At 43.0% G+C, this 21,658-nt stretch overlaps 1 protein-coding gene across 1 annotated transcript in view; it reads left to right on the plus strand.

Annotated features, from left to right (window-relative positions):
• LOC306796929 (mitogen-activated protein kinase kinase kinase 11) overlaps nucleotides 1-21,658 on the plus strand; it is a 37,860-nt gene that overhangs the window by 5,481 nt on the left and 10,721 nt on the right. Inside the window, exons 2-4 of the mRNA XM_079296017.1 lie at nucleotides 17,354-17,534; nucleotides 20,146-20,294; nucleotides 21,314-21,489. Of these exons, the coding sequence (XP_079152143.1) occupies nucleotides 17,354-17,534; nucleotides 20,146-20,294; nucleotides 21,314-21,489 (506 nt within the window). The remainder of the gene's footprint in view (nucleotides 1-17,353; nucleotides 17,535-20,145; nucleotides 20,295-21,313; nucleotides 21,490-21,658) is intronic.

A 21,658-nucleotide genomic window follows, 5' to 3' on the forward strand; every position in this document is an offset into this window, starting at 1 on the left:
AAACTAGCTTTGTTCAGCAGAGGTGTGACTTGCTGGATCCGGTGAAAACAGCTCGGTGAAACGCCGCCGGATGATGTTGAACGCAGCATTGTTCCCACTATCGGAGGGGCCGTGATGGATTTTGGCTCCTAAAGGAATTACCCATAAAGTGTCCTTTTAAAACTTTACTTGACGAGCTCAACACTTTTGATCCTCGCCACCGCAAAGAGCAAATTTATGCAACGGTTAGGTCTTTTTTTTTTATTCAGCAGGAGACGTAACCTCAAGTGTAGCGGAAAAAATGCATCGTCATGAAGTAACCCATCCATAAACATGGCTGCATCTTCAGCGGTAGTTTGCTGATTGGCGTGTCCGTGGGGGGGCCCGGGGTCACCAGGGGCCAAGCTCAGCTACTGGCTCAGTGAGTGTCGGTGGGTGATAAGGGGGGGGGGGGGAAGACAGCGGCCGGGCTCCGTTGTTCCTCGACTGTCTTTATTCAAAAGTAGATTAATGAGCTGCTGAAAACTCAGAGGTGCTTAGCTTAGCATAAAAACTGGAAGCGAGCGGAAACAACCAGTCTGACGAACAAAAAACAGGCCTACAGCTCACTACTCAACGTGTTAATTAGTTTGGTAGATTTAGATTTAGAAACAATGTCCTCATGTGAGTGCGTTAAGCACAGAGCATGAGCTTGACATCGATCTTCTCAGCTCATTCTCAGAAAGAAAGCAAATAAGTGTATTTCCCTAACAAATTGAATGCCCATCATCACAGTGAACATTACCGACTAGGAAGTAATAAATAAGTGCTCAGTGTGCGTTATTATTATTATTAATTACTTTGCTTGCCATCATTGATTTTCCTCTGTACACTTCTACTGCTTTCAAAGCCGGCACTTCAGGTGACATCGTTCAGTACAAATGCACCTCAACGGGCACTAGCTCCTCTCAGGACTTCTACTTGAACTCACCCTTCTGGCTCACTTCATCACTCGCACTTCAAGTGACATTACAACTCCTTTCAGTGCTTTGACAAGTGAGACTTGCTCTTCACTCGGTGCTTGCACTTTCATATTGTGACTGCCATTACACCTTCTTTCACGAACGGTACATCGACAGCCACTTCAACTTCTTTCAGTTATTAGACTTTTTCAAATGTTTCAAGTACCGGTACTCATTTTCTTTTGAAACGTTTGCCTTTTCTACTTGGTAACGGCAATATTGTTGCTTCTCGGGATATCTCTTTCTTCCAGGTCAGAAATATAAAACTGTGGTATTAATATTATAAATGATACAACACGATCCAAGCTTGAGTGCAATCCAATCAAACTTTGCACTATATTGGTTTAGGTTTCTAGACAGCAGCCAGTGTAACAATACATATTTCATCAAAATGTATCCGTATGCGGACCTGCTCTTAGTTTTAATAAGAAAGGGAGCGGAGACTAATACAAAATCAGATGAGCCCACACAATGACTGCACATCACGCTTAGTCATGAAATCTGCTGTGTGTGTGTGTGTGTGTGTGTGTGGGGGGGGGGGGGGGGGGGGGGTTAGAGCAGGATGAGTGAGGGGGCAGAACAACAACTGCAGGGGAGGAGGAGGAGGAGAAAGAGCAGACAGAGGAAGGTCGGAGCGCACAGGAAGTGGAGAGCTTTCCAGAACCCAGCCGGAGTGTGTTGTTGTCCTCTCTCCGGTCTGAAGCCTCGTTCTCTTTCTCGCCGCAGAGATCACAAGACCTTTCCCGTGCACATGAGCAACGACATGCACGTCTGTTAGTGGAAGAGAAAATGGCTCACATTTGTTTTGAGGTCAGGGAGGAAACCAAGATAAAAGGATGTTACAATCAGTTGTTGACTTTGTTATAGCTGGCAGGTTGTAATGGTTTGGGGATGGGGTGCTTGAGTTAGGGACACGAGGAAGTACTTTTCTCTGACAACGTATTTGTGAATTTTCGCTCCTTTTTTCCCCTCCTCTTTCACTTATAGTTCTCATGTTTATATTCTAGTTTTGCTTTATTGACAACTTTCTAATAAAATACTTATTTTTTCTGAATACATGCACACACACACACACACCACCTTAGTTTCAACTTCAACCTTTGTTTGAAATCATGTCTTGGAAGCAGCTCGCTCCCTCAGACGTTTGAAGTCTTTTCGAAGGAGAAACACATTCATATTAATGTGAGGTCGCTACAATCACAGACTGAATGTCGAGTGATATTATCGCGTCTTTCTACCGCAGGAACACTTCTATGAACACAGGAATGTCTTTATCAATGTATCTGCAGCGTGAGCAACGTGAACAGGGTCTGAATTGAGTTCCTGAGCCGTAGTATCGATCTCTTTGTACCTGCTCGTGTTCGAGTTGCCATATTTACATCGTCAGAACATCAGCGCTCCCTCCCAACCCAACCGCCAAGCCAGCACCGGCCTCTCTGTCTGACTTTGGAAGGGAATAATAATAAGGTCAAACTTCAACACACGAGCGCAGGATTGTTAATAAGTGACCGTTTTCAGGGCCTCACAGCCTTTTTACCTGGCAACAGAATATAGATACTGCACAAGTATTCGTGTACAAACCCCCAGTGCAACGCCGGGATGGTTTTTGAGAAGCGGCCCAACAGGTAAAGCACTACGCTTGTTATTGAATTAAAGTGAGGAGATTTTAGATGACGCTGGCAACCCGGAAAGACAAATACCCGACAAACCTGATCAACAGCAGAGCACGGCGAGTTTCTTACATTACACGAGTCGTTAAGTGTGTCAACGCACTCCACTATGCAGGACGATAAGATGTAAAAACAAACATGTGTGTGTCAGGTTTAATGTAATGACGTCACTGTAGTTAAAAGAACAGTCATTCCCAAATAATATCTTCCATAGAGTTTATGTATGTATGTATATGTATTGATATGTATATGTGCACATGTATGTATATAGATTTATCAAATGTATATCTCTTTAAAGTGGCTGGTTTCCCTGTTCAAGTTAATATAAGGGATGTGGTAATTGCAGTAAAAATGGTTGGGAACATTCATTTGTGCAAATTCTCTTTCCTCCTGATTTTATAGACGAGGCCTCTTGTGAATTTGTTCGTGATGGTTTGTAAGTTTTAAAAAGTGGGTCCCCAAAAAGAATAGTTTGGGAAACACCGGGGTGAATACATCCATCCCATGAGAATGAAATGCCTCCTCTAGTTCTAAGTCAGTTGTGGCCTGGTCTGTAAACTCACAGACGCCGTCGAGCTCCTACACCCGGTGAACTTAGTGCGTGCCTCCGAGCTGAGACGAAACTCCAGCGCGGGTTTCATCCTCTGCACTGTGATTATGCCCTATCTCTCTCTCTCTCTCTCACTCTCTCACTCACTGGCTGCCTGGGCACAGGCAGCCAGACTGTCTGTCAGCCTATGGCCTCGTCCCTCAGGGGACAAAGCGCCCGTTCTTCCTGGGGAAAGCCCCCGCCCTGGTGGAATTCTCCCTTTCGCCTACGGGTGCAGCGCAGGGAGGGGGGGGGGAGGGAGGAAGGTAGAGAGAGCATAGAGGAGGCTTAGGTTGAACCGATGTGGCTATTTAAAAGCTGATATTTCAATTTCACAGAAATTTGGACTTTTGGTCAGCGGTTAATTTTTTTTTTATGCAGATATTTTATAAAATAAGATCTGTTCAGCCACCTCTAGCTGCCTCATACTCACACACTGATGTATCTGCCGGGGATCGGAGGGGGTGAGGAACGACTGCTTACAATGAGAAAAACGCGCTGAGCGATGAATTATGGAGAAAACATAATTAAGCGAGGTGCAGAGTGACGGGGCAGAGAGCGGCTCTGTGGAGCAGACTTTTGCATCTGGCATGTTACGGTGACGGGGCTGAGTGGTTCGAGGAAGAGGAAAGGTTACGGCCTCTACCTGTTCTGTGTGCTCAGCAACGGCCACATGTCCTCTCAAATGTCCTTGAGCAGGACGTTGACCCTGTCCAGGCTTTTGCTCTCTGTATGCCAGGTGCTGTAGATGAATCCAACGTTTACCTAAGTCTTCCTTTAGTTTCTGTTGCTACGCCAGTCAAGCTTTGCTTTTTCAAACGACACCTTTACAACTTAATGATAATAAGTGCAGATTTACCACTGGACATTGTTAGTATACTTTTAAACAATAGGGTCCTTCTCATTTCTAGCTGGTGACTCTTTATTTTGCCAGCTAAAGTGACAACTAGCCGGCAGATTTAGGTCTAGCTCGCTAGCTAACGTTAGCTCCATGGGGTGGTTGAACAAACTGTATCCAGTTGACTTTTTAACATTTTCAGCTGACTCATTTTGAAAAGCGAGAATCTTGTGAAAGGGGTCTCACAAGTGCAGTTGATGGCTACATGCATGATATTGTGCTAAAGCTAAAACATCACCAATAAAGAAACAGCATTGTTCTCGTATTGGCATACATTTTGGGTGTTTTTTTATAGTGTGTTAATTTTGGAAGTTCAACCTCTGCTCCTATTTTCAATCTATAATAAACTGCGTCGTCCAAATAAAGACCCGTAAGGACAAAAACGGCCCCAATCAAAACCATTTAAAACCACAGTTTGTGATCCCACGTCCGCTACAGCTTTAAACTATACATTCTATTATATCAGACATTCAATCTAGAGCCCTGTCTTGTAAAATGTACGTTTTACTGCAGATCGAGTAATTTATTCATGTTTGGCAAATAACATGCTATTGTTATGGTTTCCTGCACAAAAAATAAAAATGCATCAAAATCAATGTTGTTGCTAATCATTGACATATCCTAAAATCCCCCTATTAGCATATAGAATAATTAAAGCTCTGTTTATTTTTCATGAAAAACAAGAGTGGCATTATGTAAACCAACATTTAAAGGGTTCAAATTCTGAAAATGAATACATTAATATTATTATGATCAAGTACACGGTTTGTCCAGGATGGACATGTTTGTACTTTATCAGTGAAATGAAAGTTAGCATCTGTACTGTGAAGCGGAATAATCTGTGTACAAGAAGGATCTAAATCAAATCCGTTGCTTTTTATTGGAGCGCTAAAAAGTGGGCGGGCTTAAAATGTAGCGTGATAAGGATTTGTTGAAAGTGGTTGGTAATAGCTTATGTATGCATATGTCGTATTTTGTTTTAAAGGAAGAAAAGCTGAATGGGTTTTGAGATGGAAATAAAGATTTTACATTTCATCTCTTTAACATCAGCCCTGTAACGCACCATGAATCCCTCACACTGGGACCCTCACTAATCTCACTGCCGGGTTGAGTCAGTCCCAGCACCAAACTCAGGTCTGCTGGTAGGAGTCATGTCTGCAACTGAGTCTTGTTTCAGAACAACAAACACCAAACAGAGTCCTGTTGCCATGGGGATCTGTCACGGTGCTTTTGTGGCGACATTGTTGGTTTCACCTCCGGAAGAAGCTGTGTCAGGGCAAACCTGATCTACCGTAGTCATGATACTCTCTGTTCTTTCTTCTTAAGGAGAGATGGAGGTTGCAGGTGAAACATCATGTGTATCCTTATTGTATAAGCCCAATACAATTTATATTGGAAGTTACCCATCCGGACTTCAGTGCACTGCTTTAAACTTTCCAGTGTAGTCTTGAAGATGTCCACCGCAGACTTCATTTTCTGTGGGTCAGTGGCCGATTTGGACACAGTGCGTTGCCACATACCGTCCAGTAAGCAGCTGACTAATGCGACAGTCGTCGTCCGTGTGATGGCGGCGGTTGGAGGAGGGAGGCTGAACTGTGGATGCACTCTGCCTCAGCTCAGGAAATGGAAGAAGAATGTGGTGTGCATTTGTGCTGAGGCTGCTCAAAGGCTTTTGTTCCTTGTGTGGATTTGCATGTTCGTTTCTATGCTTAGCTGCACACGCATAGTTGAGTGTTGTGGCCCCATATGCGCATGCACTCATGGGTACAGGTAGGCTGTATCCGTCCTGTAAGTGCAGAGGCATTTATATGCATTGGTTAGGTATATTTATTATTATGTGTGTTATGAAACAGTCAGAACCCTTCAATAAATCTGTGTGTGTGTACATGCGCTTGTGTAAGATAGGGCCAGGGACTTTTATTTAGCCTCTCACGACTTTGAAGTTAAATGTTTATTACAGGTTGCATAGAATATCTACTATACTATTCCAGCACCTCTGTGCTGAGTCTCAGGTTACAGTACGGGTTGACAGATTCGGTCTCAACCTCACTGTGACATCATGCAACACGTTGTCATCTTCCAATTTTCTTTGAGTATGAGTCAAACAAACGAGACACATGTTGATCAGTGCGTTTTCCAGATGATGGGAGTCGTGATTTTGAACTGTAGACCAGGCGTCAACCAAAGAGTGAAGCCAATGCTGAAGTGCCTTAAACTTGCATTCTCTCTACTGGCCATCAGGGGGCGCCTCCTCTGGTCGCAAAAAGAAGTCTGATTGTATAGAAGTCTATGACAAAATGACTCTACTTCTCTCTTGATTTAATAACATTGTAGACATGAGTTTATGGTCTCAATCTCTAGTTTCAAGTCTTCAATACAGCATGATGTTCATTTAGTAAATGATGGTCCATTTAGACTCAAATAGACCATAAAGCAGAGTATGCTTTAGGGCAGGGCTACATTCTGACAAAATACGGCTTCTCGACATCAATCTTCCACAGTCCAAATATCACTTTCGCTTACTGGTTGCAAAAAGTAAAGATGACGACGACGAAAATGCCGGACTCGAGGCCTCGAAACAGCAGTCCACAAACCAATGGGTGACCTCACGACGACTACGCCCACCTCTTATATTACAGTCCATGCTTTAGACCAGGGGTTCTTAACCTTTTTGACCTCGGGGCCCAACTTTTCAAGTACAAAGTGTCCCGGGGCCCACTCTGACTATATGCATCAAAAGTGTCAGACAACCTGTAGGTCATACAGAAACAGAGCAGTGGGCCTTTGGAGTCAGTACAAATTTAAGATTTTTGTCTGCATAAAATAAAAAAGTATCTTTCAGTATAAATAACTGCCGGTGGCTGTATCTGTACAGGTAAAGGACAGTATAGGGCTGTAACTACACTATCAGTGAACAACTGCCTCAAATTTGAAGAAGATTGGACAAAGTATGACCATTCTACAGAGTTTCTTCCATGAAGAGATCCAGGCGGAGCTCTAAAAGGACATTTGGAGACCCAAATGGACACATGGTAACCACATGATATTCTGACACACTAAAGGTGTTTCTCCCTTTATATTGTGATATTATATTATTTTCCTTTTATTTTTAGCCTTTACAAATTGCAAAAACGATGTATATATGGTCGAAGACATGGTGTGTGAGTAGCGGACTTGCTGTGCTTAATGGCTGCGACCGAGCGCACGAACGAGAATGAGAACAGCTCAGTTACGCAAACGTTGGTTGACGGCTTATGGAAGAGGAGGATAAGTTTGTACTATAAGTACTAGCGTTTTCTGAAGGCAGTAGCTCCATGGTAACATCCGCTAGCACGTTGTCGGGTCTGTAATGTGTCTTTTTCCGTCGAAATGCTGCAAGATACGACTTGCAGCGGTTATGGCGACTTTGGACAGTGTGTGTGTGGGCTCCTTTTGTGGAGAAACCATAAGAAATGAAAGAAAATCGATGATTTCTTTGCAAAGATGAGGATTTTGGGCATGCTGGGATACCAAACACGGACATGTTTTGTGACGTATTTGCGCAAACAAGCCGTAGGAACGGAAGGGGAGGGGATGGAGGACGCCGGTGTTGAACAGGCAAAACCCTTGTTAAATAAATGAGATGATACAATGTGATGATCACAAAGACATTTATTATCATGTGTATGTAAACCTGCATACACAACAAGAAGCCCAACAGACTTTCCCACGAGCGTTGGATGTTTCGTCGCTACGTGTCGCTTTATTTTTGAAGGCTTCAGTGCTTCGTTTGATAGCATTAGCCCACATTCCACACACTGAGCCCTCGGCTCTGCCTCGTTGCCTCCGTTCACAAAGCCGTACTTAAGAAAGTCAGGGTTGTACTTGCGCACACATTTAGACTTTTGGGGGTATGGCACTACTGTCGTCTTCATTTTTTCTTTTTAATAACTTATCCATAACTTTCGCTACAGGCTAGCGGCTAGCTGAGTGTCTTCTTCTGCTTATTGCAGCTTGTTAAACAACTGACTGACGCATTACCGCCACCTGGTGGTGGGAAGCTGTATCGTAACTGAGTGTCTCGTGGATAACAGTGATATCTCTGGTGTCTTCAATTGATAACCTATGCAGTCCCGCGGCCCTCGCGGCCCACAGGTGCAAAACTGAACGTTTTTCGCGGCCCTCTAGGTGGCGCTCGCGGCCCAATCATGGGCCGCGGCCCTATGGTTAAGAATCACTGATCTAACCAACATGTTTCAGCACAACAGCTTACTGGCACTATAGGCCATTAGTTGGAGATAATAAGTCACACGTTAGATATTCCATTAAAAGTGTGACATTGTGTCACTTAACTTACTGAAGTCCAGGGGTGGAAGAATAATCCAGATCTAATACACCGCTACTATATTTACTATCTGTAATAATATATTCTAACCTACCTTATGTTGTTATCAACAATCTAACTTTGCAAAGTAACTATAACTAAAGCTTTGAAATATAGTTAATTAATTAGTTAGATTCCACCACTGCAAAAGTAAACATCCGCTCTTATTCATTCAAGGGGTTTGTCAGCAGTTGATACATGATCTAGAATATATATCTCTGTATGTTGTTAGATATTCAGTGAAGCAGATCATGATGGGAAAGCTATACTGTCAGCAAAAAATGTGGCTTTATCATAGTTATTTGGATAATAGTTGAGACTGAGAAGTATTTATTACGACTGGACGTTACAGTAAAGCACATCAACTGTTTTGTGATTATTATTTTTCTTTTGGTTGTGATTATGTTAATATAAGTGATAACTACGCCTAATAGTTTGGGCATTCAAGATACGACCAAAGGGAGAAGTGAGCCATTTAATAAGAAAAGAGCCATATATGCCTGGCTTAAGGATGTGATGTTTTTTTTAAGTCTTGAAAAAATTAAACATGCACTTAGAGCAGGGGTGTCAAGCTCATCTTCACTCCGGGCCACATCAGCATCACGGTCGGCCTCAAAGGGCCGGTTGTAAATGTAAGACGGTGTAAATGTAACTACTCCCAACAGATTGGTAAATAACTGTCTCTGCATTTGATTGTTTATTCAAATGTTAAAATATTGTACATGCAGTTATATAAATGTAAAACTATATTTCAGCACATTTCTGTTATAACTTAAATCCTTTTAATTTAGGGTTAAGAAACCCAGATTACTCTATCAAAGATCAAACTATTAAAGAAAATAGCAAACACAAGTAATTATAATAACTTTGTTCAAAGCTTAAAATCCTTTCAAGGGTGCGTTTGCACAATCCCACGTGAAGTGTTTCATGTGTTGTAAAGCCACGTTTAAAGTAGTCATCAATATACTCACAATAATATTTGCAAGTGTACAGTAAGCAGCCAAAGAGCTGCTTCTGTGACTGTGTGTTTAAGTAGCTCATCATTATGCCTTTCTATCTCATAACTTCGACTTTCGATCTCATGATTTCGACGATGGGGATATTTTTATTATCAAATCTAACTTTTTATTTTATTTTTTTTAAATCAAAATAAAATAAATTCTGGCGGATTCGTGGGCCACATAAAATGACGTGGCGGCACCCCTGACTTAAACTGTCTGAGAAGTTCGAGGGAGGTCAGAGACTTCCTAGTGGGTTGGTGGTTTTGCCCGTCCTGGCTCTCTGTCCTCTCCAGCCCCTGCTCACTCCCCAGACCTGCCAGTCCTGGTCACATGACAGCCCCTCCCACCTACACACCTGTTCCCACTTTCCTCATCAGACCTGTAGTTTCTAGAAAACGCACCGAAAACATTTTACTCTACTATATATTTGAAGATTTTTTACGATAAGTAATTGTTTGTATGTGAGAAACATTTCACCAACAAAGACCACGCTTCTTATGATTGCAAATTAGTTTGAAATAAAATAACATACATCACAAAAAACAAAACAAATAGAACTGAAGCCACCGGGAGATCATTGACACACTTATACAGGGAGACACAGCTTGTTAAATCAGGAGAAACTTAATTTACAGTGAACAAATACATTTATTAAATTGTGCAAAGTAAAGTTAAAATTTTGGAGAGTCGACACTGGTAGAGTTGTTGAAGACAGTAGGGGCAGGTTGAAGATAGATGATGGCATGTGGAGTGGGACTGCCCTCAGTGGAAGAAACCTTGAACACCAGATGTAATGATGAATGGGGAGGAGGGTCACATCGGTTCGTACTGAAATGACAGCTGACTGCACAGAAGAGAACAGGTCTTTAAAGTTTGACAGGAAATATATGATTGGCTGAGGGAGGCCGTGGCGAAATCGCCCACTGTCAGCTGATAGAGTAGGAGCCAGAGAGCGAGAGTCAGAGAGATGAGGGAGTGAATAAGAGCATACAAAGACTGTCCTAATGTAGGAAGTCAGAGTAAATCCTCAAACTTTACATACCGGTAGTTATAGTATTTATAGTCATACAGTTGTAAATTAATTATTTCAAAATATCACTCCTCTGAGCAAAGCTCTATACGTTTTACTGTACTTGACCCTCAGTAAATAATCAATGCTAACAATTTGATATTCAAGGAGGGATTTGGTAATCCTTAAATTATTATGTTGGCACCAAACATACTAAGCCAAATTACGAAAAGTGCAAACGGACAAAGTAGATTCTGAATCCAATGCTACAGGTCAGATATGCTGCTGGTTCACACGACAGGAGTTTGGTGAGAGTATATTACCCCATCATTGTACATCGGACACCGGAAGTACCCAAACGCATGTTGGCACATGATTTGAAGACTGGCCATCCCCTTGTTTGATACTACTGAAACAGCAGCCCAACACAGCGACATGTCACCGTTCAGGACTCTCACTCAGGAGATACGTGACTGCCTCTCCCCGACAGTACACGCTCACTGTCACGATCAGGGCAACCAGGGAAGTTACTCTTGCATGTGTCACAACTACGTTAGAGGCAAGACCAGTGTCCAGATATAACAATGATCCATAGAAACTTGTGAGGAGAGAAAGCACAGAGAGTGAGTGAATGACAGCATGAAAACACTGTCCTAATGTAGGAGGTTAGAGTAAATGCCAACATTTTACACAGTTAGTTCATTATTTTACAACTGTATGATTATAAATACTATATTTCAAAATATCCCTCCTCTAAGCAAAGCTCTCTAAGTTTTACTGTACTTTACTCTCAGTAAATAATCAATGCTAACAATTTGATATTCAAGGAGAGATTTGGTAATCCTTCAATTATAATAGTGGCACCAAACATCGTGAGCCAAATTATGAAAAGTGGTAGCAGTCAAAGTCTATTCTGAATCCAAAGTTACAGGTCAGATATGCTCCTGGTTTACACGACAGGAGTTTGGTGAGGGTATCTGACCCCAGCAGCCGACATCGGACACACCGGAAGCCTGAAGTGAGGTTGAAAAGCTTGCAAGTTCATCTGCCAATTTGCCAGATGACAGACCTTCACCTCAACAGGGAGTCTGACCAGTCATATAAAATAAAATAAAATACTTTACAAGAAATTTTGAGGAGTGGTTTTGCCTGTGGCTTCCCTCAGAGCTGTCCAGCTGTCCTCTGTGGAGCACTGGGCTTCATCCACAAGATGACACCTCAACATTCTAATCCCAGAACTCAGCTGTGTTCCAGTTCCATCCAGCATTCTATTCTATTCTGTTCTATTCTATGAATTCACTATTTGCTAGTCCAGTGTTCAGCATGTTTTCCATGGCAGTTTTCACAAAACTCCACACATTATGACCCATTAGCAGTAATGATACAACACTGTATATTAAAAAAAATTATTTTGTCTGTTGCTTTGCAGATATTTAAAATCATACATGCAACAAGTCACAACAAAAGTTTAAGCTGTTGCAAGTAACTCCACAAATGATCCTTTTAACATTGCTGAATCGGTAGCAGCCCTCCCATTAGTCTCCCATTACCGCATCTGGGGGTAATGGGAGACAATGACACCCGAAGTCTGTTCTTGATGTCCACTCTACTCCGCCATTTTGTTTTGATTGCTGTCACTGCAGAACATCCCGCTTCACAAAGAGGATGTTGGAAATGGAAGCAGGGTTTTCAGTGCTTTAGTGGCGATCTCAGGATATTCAGCCTCGATTTTAATCCAAAACACCAGCAGAGTTGTGACCGAGACAAAGCGTCTTGACATGTCAAGAGGCACAGGCGGATGAAATTGCGAGAGAATCCGGTCATTTTTCAAAATAAAACTTCCTTCAGACTCTGATAATCAATAAAACGGAAATAATATAATATTTATTCTTCCTGTGCGGCCCGGTACCGGTGGTTGGGGACCACTGCTCTAAACTAAAGCTAACCTCAGTTACTATAAACAATGATATAATTATCAGTGAGGTTATGTCGGCCATATGATCAACATGCAGTAGATTCAGACTAAATCATCATGATGGGCCTTAATGTTGCCACCTGTCCTGTAAAATGCATTTATCAGCTGTTTTTGATTTATATTACGTTCTGCTGTCCCCTTGGCCAGGACCATATACTTTTTCCTTTCTATAAGTTCACTTGAGACTGTTGTATTCATTTTGCTTTTAAGTTCTGAACAAAAAAAGAGAAAACACTCAGTACTTTTCATTTATTGAAGTCACAGCAGTATACAAAAATATACTTGACCATGTGGTCATTTCATAATATGGTTATTTATGTCTCAAAATGACGTAAAAAATACAGAAAAAAATACAGAAATTGAAAAAAATACAGAAATACACCATTATAATTTTACAGTAATATGCTGTTAAGTCATTTCACGGTATGAATACTGTAGAATTACAGTACATTGCTGGCGTCTCTGCTGCCAGCACTTTACTGTTATTTGACAGAGAAATTGTAGTGTAGGAATGTTTCTTTTATATTTATATTGAATGAGAGGACTACAGATGTTTGTTCCTCATTGTGAGAATTAAGCCTCCAGAGAGGCGGATACAAAGATTCATCACTTTACTTTGCAGCTCTGCAGAACGTTTAAGCCTCTTTAAGCTCATTGTTTTGGTTTAGGACACATTTAGGGTTTGGTTCGGTGTCCCCACTCTCATCAACAAGCAGCTGTTTTGAGCTGACACACCAATACAAATCCACTGAGCGCTGCCTGCTCGGCACCAAATAACGGACAGAAAGTGGAGCGGTCAGTGTCTTAGAGCAGGGGTTCTTAACCTTTTTGACCTCGGGGCCCAACTTTTCAAGTACAAAGTGTCCCGGGGCCCACTCTGACTATATGCATCAAAAGTGTCAGACAACCTGTAGGTCATACAGAAACAGAGCAGTGGGCCTTTGGAGTCAGTACAAATTTAAGATTTTTGTCTGCATAAAATAAAAAAGTATCTTTCAGTATAAATAACTGCCGGTGGCTGTATCTGTACAGGTAAAGGACAGTATAGGGCTGCAACTACACTATCAGTGAACAACTGCCTCAAATTTGAAGAAGATTGGACAAAGTATGACCATTCTACAGAGTTTCTTCCATGAAGAGATCCAGGCGGAGCTCTAAAAGGACATTTGGAGACCCAAATGGACACATGGTAACCACATGATATTCTGACACACTAAAGGTGTTTCTCCCTTTATATTGTGATATTATATTATTTTCCTTTTATTTTTAGCCTTTACAAATTGCAAAAATGATGTATATATGGTCGAAGACATGGTGTGTGAGTAGCGGACTTGCTGTGCTTAATGGCTGCGACCGAGCGCACGAACGAGAATGAGAATAGCTCAGTTACGCAAACGTTGGTTGACGGCTTATGGAAGAGGAGGATAAGGTTTGTACTATAAGTACTAGCGTTTTCTGAAGCCAGTAGCTCCATGGTAACATCCGCTAGCACGTTGTCGGGTCTGTAATGTGTCTTTTTCCGTCGAAATGCTGCAAGATACGACTTGCAGCGGTTATGGCGACTTTGGACAGTGTGTGTGTGGGCTCCTTTTGTGGAGAAACCATAAGAAATGAAAGAAAATCGATGATTTCTTTGCAAAGATGAGGATTTTGGGCATGCTGGGATACCAAACACGGACATGTTTTGTGACGTATTTGCGCAAACAAGCCGTAGGAACGGAAGGGGAGGGGATGGAGGACGCCGGTGTTGAACAGGCAAAACCCTTGTTAAATAAATGAGATGATACAATGTGATGATCACAAAGACATTTATTATCATGTGTATGTAAACCTGCATACACAACAAGAAGCCCAACAGACTTTCCCACGAGCGTTGGATGTTTCGTCGCTTGGTGTCGCTTTATTTTTGAAGGCTCCAGTGCTTCGTTTGATAGCATTAGCCCACATTCCACACACTGAGCACTCGGCTCTGCCTCGTTGCCTCCGTTCACAAAGCTTAAGAAACTTAAGAAAGTCAGGGTTGTACTTGCGCACACATTTAGACTTTTGGGGGTATGGCACTACTGTCGTCTTCATTTTTTCTTTTTAATAACTTATCCATAACTTTCGCTACAGGCTAGCGGCTAGCTGAGTGTCTTCTTCTGCTTATTGCAGCTTGTTAAACAACTGACTGACGCATTACCGCCACCTGGTGGTGGGAAGCTGTATCGTAACTGAGTGTCTCATGGATAACAGTGATATCTCTGGTGTCTTCAATTGATAACCTATGCAGTCCCGCGGCCCTCGCGGCCCACAGGTGCAAAACTGAACGTTTTTCGCGGCCCTATGGTTAAGAATCACTGCTTTAGACAGAGCCAAGCTTCCCTCTGGTTAGTCTTCATGCTAAGCTAGGCTAATTACATCCCGACGTCTCATCTCACAGAAAGCGTATGAGCATATTTGTTATTAAAATGTTGAACTATTCCGTTGAAAGCGGAAAGAAACACTTTTTTTTTTTGCTTGAAAATGTTGAGCTTTTCCCTCCACCTGCACCTCCACTTCCCTCCCGCCCGCGCCTGTTAGCGTCTGGTGTCATGTGACCCCTCTTAACCGCAGTTTCCAAAAATAGCACGCGGCTTACTGTGCACAATCAACAGCAAGCTGGAACGACAAAATCCAATTTTTCTTTTTCTTTTAAAATGATTTTTCTTTGTAAGGAAGGGCCCGGCCACTGGAGGTAATTGGCTGATACGGGCGCCACTTCCTGGAAGTGGGGTCACGGCGCAGCGAGGGAGCGGCCGGGTGGAAATAGGGGTGACTGACTGGGGCTTGCTTTTACCAGAGGCTGACCGGCAGGCGGACAAAAGAAGCGGAGTAAGAGATCAGGGCCTGTTGCAGTAATTACCAGCACCCCCTTCAACACCAGCACCCCCGCCCTCTCCGAGAGCATGTCGAACAATGACTCAAACAATGACTCGGCCTTAGAATGGACAGAAATTGATTTTCTGCAACAACAAAAAAAAAGGTTAAATGAGCGGCCACTTTCTTTCTCTCTGTGGAGAGTGATTTTGTTTTGACCATTGGTTACTTTGGCTTCTCTTGTTGTTTGTGTCTCGAGGCAGAAGTCAATGGGAAAGTTTGTGATGTACATACCCTGATGTTGTTTTTTCTCCCCCATTAAAGAAAAAAACTGTCTGTCAGGAATGTGAAGTCAAAGCCTCCATTGATTGTCTGTCGGTCTTTGCACTTGTCTTCATCTTTTGAGACAGAATGGACTAAAATCACATAAGGTGCTGCTGTGGAAGGTGTGTGTGGTTCCAGCTGAACTGGGTGCCGCAGTTGCACACACACACACACACACACACACACACACTGCAGACAACACAACCTCTTGTGATGCATTCCTTTGTGACGTCAAACCCGCCACCGCCTCTGGGCTATGAGGCTCTGCACAGGATGTCAGAGAGAGAGAGACTCAGAGATAGACAGACAAAGACACAGACAACAAAGACAGAGAATCGTTCATATATGTGTGGAAAAAGTTAAAGAAAAGTAAATCTCGAGAGGTTTTTTCAGCAAAATACACAGTCGAAAGAAGAAGAGCGCCGAGCCCAGAAAGTGACTGCAAATAGCAGGAGTCTTACTTCCCTATAATAAGTCATTCTTTGCTGCTTCTCCTCCCTGTGTTTGATGGGCGGCCTTGCCCTGTGCGATGCCCAGCCTGCCAACAAAAGGGGAAGAGAGGCCGGGGCGGCCGATCGCAGCGAGGCATGTGATACAGAGTCGCACCGCAGCGGCCGACGTCCTCGCCGTCGCATTCTATTTTCATGGAAACAAAGCCTTCCAGCGTCGCGTGGTCGCGCAGCACTGGCTGGTTACCAAAATGTGTTTACTTATAGGGTCATTACATTTTACAGTGTATACTTTTCTCATTTTGGATTTTGGCATTTGTGTGTATGTTTAGAGGCCTGTGCTTCATCAGTCATCCGTATCTGATTGATCCATCATGTTGCTGCTGTCAGGGTTGTCCGTCCCTGTCAATACGGGTTCATCAATCTTTTTAAAATAATCAAAAGGCTGTTGCTTTTGTCATATTCAAGCAAGAAATTAGCATATACCCATTCTCAGTAGATGTTCTGGTCCCAGTAAGCACGGCCAGGTCAAAAGATGTCTTTGCTAAATTTGGATACGGGTGAAGGGCTTAAATTGTCTGCATGAAATAGCAGACCATAATCATGGATCTCTTCACACAGTAAGATGATCAACTCTGACAACATTGTTGTTGGTCCATTTAACTACAAGCAGTTCTGTGCTTTGTTCACTTCTCTGAACGTGACAGACTTACTGACAGTGATTGGGTCTACTTTGTTCTTCTATCTTCTAAAACTGTGATTAAATCACATGTTTGAATAGTGATTTTTAATAATGTCTTCATGTTTTTCACAAAATGTTGGTTCATTTATATATTTCATACAATTTACAATTATATATTTTTCACATTATTATTTGATATTGAAAATATTCCTGTGGTTGCTTCACAATAAAAGCCTTCTCGTGGTTCTAGTGGTGGGAAGCTTTTAATCTGAAGCAGCAGCAGGAAGTGTTCGGGTTACGTAACGCAGCAATCATACAGGAGCTGCTGGACTCTGAGTGTTCATTGTCAAGATGGCGCTCCCTCTCTTTTTGCCCATTTGACCACATGTTGTGAAATGTCGTAGCATAGGATACTCAGTGTGGATTGTAGTGGCATGAAGACAACAGGAAGTGACAAAATGTGCGTACTGAAGAAAGACTCAATAACAGTTCTTGCGGGGATGCATTCGGTTGTATTTGAATCACTCCCCCATATTTAACTCTTTAAAACCTTTCTCCTAACTTCCTTCCTCCAGTCCTTCTGGCTCAGCCCATAGAGAATGAATGTATGGAGGGTCTGACGTTGAAGATCACAGACTTCGGCCTGGCGAGGGAGTGGCACAAGACCACCAAGATGAGCACCGCCGGCACCTACGCCTGGATGGCCCCCGAGGTCATCAAGTCCTCCACCTTCTCCAAGGGCAGCGACGTCTGGAGGTGAGCGCTCGCGTGTGAAGCTCTGTTCAGAATTGTTTTCTATTACATGTGAAAGTGTGCTTAAATGGAATTTATGTTCCCATTTTAGTTAAAGGAATAGTTTGACATCTTGGGGAAACGCACTTATTCGCTGAGAGTTGCGTGAGAAGTGACCATATTTGGATGGCGGAGCAGTGACGTACAGACGGCATATATCTGGTAGCGGCAGCGACCTGTCAATCATAAGATAGCCCGCCCTGAAGCATACTCTGCTTTGTGTTTATTTGACTCTAAATGGACCATCATTTATTGAAGAAAACTTCAAAACTAGCGACTGAGAGCATAAACTCATGTTTACTGAGGTAATAAATCAAGAGAGAAGTAGTCATTTTCTCATAGACTGCTATACAACCAGAGGAGTCGCCCCCTTCTGATGGTGGGAGACAGAGCGATGGCGAGAATGATGGATCGCAGCGAGACCGAACCGCGGCCACGTGACGGCGTCTCTTCAAAGGGCTGCTCTGTGCTTTGTTGTGGGACATCTGTACTGCACACTGTCCCATTGTCTCCAGCACAGACGGACAAGGAGGCCACACACCAGAGCCAACCGCAGCCGTGTGTGTGTGTGTGTGTGTGTGTGTGTGTGTGTGTGTGTGTGTGTGTGTGTGTGTGTGTGTGTGTGTGTGTGTGTGTGTGTGTGTGTGTGTGTGTGTGTGTGTGTGTGTGTGTGTGTGTGTGTGTGTGTGTGTGTGTGTGTGAGAGAGAGACGTATCTGTGCGTGTTTGGCCACATCTTTTTTTTTTTTTACATGTGGGATGAAGCGAGCGGGGCTGTTTTTGCTCCGCAGTAGGGAACAAGATAAACAATTTACTAAAGCGGTAATACACATTCACGGCTTCGCTGCATCGTGGTTATAGCAGCTACTCTCATATGCTATGCTTTAATTTATATAATCCAGTGGATTTGGACCATTTAATCATTCTTAAACGGGTCTTCGCAGCCCCACACAGAGCCAGAGTGGAACCTATTGAACAGGCTGTTCCAGAGAACCTTTTTGAAAGCATTCTTGAGAACATCAGAAAAGGGTTCTGCTATGGTGCAAGCCACTTAAGGAATTTCCTGGTGCATTAAGGAACCCTTTTTAGTAAGAGTGTGTATTGATATTAACTACCTTAATGGGCTCAGTGTCATCATACTACCTCTCACACACGCGTCCTCTCAGTCGCCATCTCCCCCGTCCATCAACAACAAACCCACGCAAGCTCATTTTCACGGCAAATCGCAGCATAAATCTGGAAAAAAAGCACAAAAAAACCAGAGAATGTAGCAGGCGGCCCCGCTCTGACAATGAAAGGTAATCTTTGTTCTATTATTCTTTTCCCATCTGTACCCGAAGACAGCGGCCGCCTCGGGGAGCGGCGAGCAACGCTTCAGCACAGTCACAGCGTGTGGAAGTTGTAATTAAAGAACTAAAATAAAGAGGCGTCGGCCTGCGCTCTCCACTTAGCGAGCCTCCACAGTGTGTTCACTCAGGTCCAGGCAAGGGCTAATTGCCGGTGTTTGGATCCAAGTCCTGCGCCACGCTTCATCTTCTTAGGACACAGGGCTGCTCCCATTGTGTGGGCTCAAACGTCCCGTGTGTGTGTGTGTGTGTGTGTGTGTGTGTGTGTGTGTGTGTGTGTGTGTGTGTGTGTGTGTGTGTGTGTGTGTGTGTGTGTGTGTGTGTGTGTGTGTGTGTGTGTGTGTGTGTGTGTGTGTGTGTGTGTGTGTGTGTGTGACTTTTGCATGAGTGAGTTCACATTGCTTTGCAAGCACATGTTTTGCCAAGCAAAAAATTTCCATTGCAGAAATGTGTCTTGGTTCTGTTCCGTCAGCTCCATGAACGATGTGTAATGTGAAGGTATGTAGGGAGGAGAAGGAATGACCATGACATATTTAAACACCGGTGATGACCCGAGGTGGTATCTTCTATGTCACAACTTACATGAGCCAATATCCTTGTAAAAGTACCAGCATATAGAGTATTTGAATCCTCATATTTTGGCATCTATTGGTATCTATGCTGCAAATCTGTTTGTAGGCATGAAACACAAATATTGATTCAGATTTGGCACATTTCATGTATCGCAAATAAGTAAATGAACAGATAAAAAACTAATATTGTGACAGGATTGATCCAGTTTTGATTTAGATAACATTTCTTTCTACAATGAACACTTGAAATGATGATAGCACTTGCAAATCCAAAGGCAGTGCAACATGTAAGCCATACTGTTTCATTTCCACCTCTATACTCAAACTTATTTTTTTCTTTTTCCAAAATGTACCAAAACACTGGCAGTGAGGAAGAACTTGGGTAGATAATGATGAGAATACATATTAAACTAAGTTTGAATCATACCCTCTGTATAACAATGGTCTAGAAAGTAACACAGTTGTGAAATGAATATTCTTGCCTTGTATATTGATACTGCAGTGATCTGATTTAATAATTGCTGATAGTGCTATTCTGTTTGTGTTGCAACAACACAGTGTGAAGCATGTTTTCCAGGATACATCTTGTGTCTAATTTTGGTCTGAGTTTGCTGTCTCATGCCCGGTTGCCTGTGTGTCCCCCCCCCCTCCCCCCCAGCTATGGTGTTCTGCTGTGGGAGCTGCTAACAGGAGAGGCCCCCTACAAAGGGATTGACGGACTCGCCGTCGCCTACGGAGTCGCCGTCAACAAGCTCACCCTGCCCATCCCCTCCACGTGCCCCGAACCCTTCGCCCTGCTCATGTCAGGTGGGACACATGTTTGGAACTGTAATCAGAATGCACCCAGTGCACCGTTTAGGCAAATGGCTTTCAGTCCAGCGGTGTGAGAGTACTCTTGCGTGAGATCAACCGGCACGCTCTCCTCCCATTTCCCCAAAGCCGGGTCGAAATTCAGAAAACACAGTGCTAATAACGTGGCCGCGGAGAGGAAGTGTTTTGTGCTGCAAGCTCCTTGTGCAATATGTTTGTGTTCTTCCTTTGTTCAGTTTCAAGTTAAAAAGAAATGCCTTTAACAAAAAGTGGGACAGATCCTCTTCGCCCCTTGTCTTGATGTCTGCTTGTCTTTTACGGTTGTGTTTGAAAAAAAAAAAAAGAGAGATCAGTGCACAAAAGCACCGTTAGCCACCTCAGAGGATTAATTAATTATCGGATTGGTTTTTGATCTGCTTGTAATGCAGCAAATTATGCAAAACCCCCCGCAGCAAGTTAATTAAGCATAACACTTTGAATAAGTGATCAGCTTGACTCTAGATTGTGCCCACGCGAGGGCCTGAAGTATGTGTAAATAAAAACGGGAGGCGTTGCAGGATACTCATCGGACATGGGTTGTAACGATCGCATCGTAGAAAGCAATCTGACCTGATTTAAAGTCTTAAAATTGTAACAGACGCCTCTCAGTAGGGTGGTGAAATGTGCCTTTTTTTTCCAATGCAAATCTGTATGTATGTGAGTTACTTCCTTCTTTCAGGTCCCTTGATTCAAGAAAACGCTTAAAAGAAGTGAAACTGCTGGAAAAAAGTGAATTGGGTTGAATTTGATGTTTTTTCCACTCATTTTAAAGAAGCGACTCAGCACCGGACTAAATAACCCTTTATCTTTTTCCAGAGTAAACCTGCTTCATATCCATTTTGCTCTGCTTTGGTCCACTACTTCCTTATTTCTAATATTTTTCTGTTATTTGTGTGTGCTGTAGAGAGCGTAGTAGTGGTAACCCTGTATCTGAAGTGCTGCAGTAAGTGACCCGTGTGTGTGTGTGTGTGTGACAGAGTGCTGGGACCAGGACCCCCACCGCAGACCTGATTTCAGCTCCATCCTGTCCCAGCTGATGGCCCTGGAGCAGCAGGTGAAGGAAGAGATGCCGCAGGAGTCCTTCCACTCCCTGCAGGAGGACTGGAAACTGGAGATCCAGGACATGTTCGATGAACTCCGGGCTAAAGAGAAGGTAGGAGGCAGCGCTTGAGTAAAGTAACCATTTGTCCACCTCTTTTTATTCATCCATGTTGATCAAAAGATAAACCCATACAAAACTGATTTTCATCCATGTACATTTCTGCAATTTTGCCTCAAAGGAAACGCATAAAACAAACTTAATATCAAGCTATATAGTAATT

This window comes from Melanostigma gelatinosum (assembly GCF_949748355.1).
Source record: "Melanostigma gelatinosum genome assembly, chromosome: 23".
NCBI lineage: Eukaryota > Metazoa > Chordata > Actinopteri > Perciformes > Zoarcidae > Melanostigma > Melanostigma gelatinosum.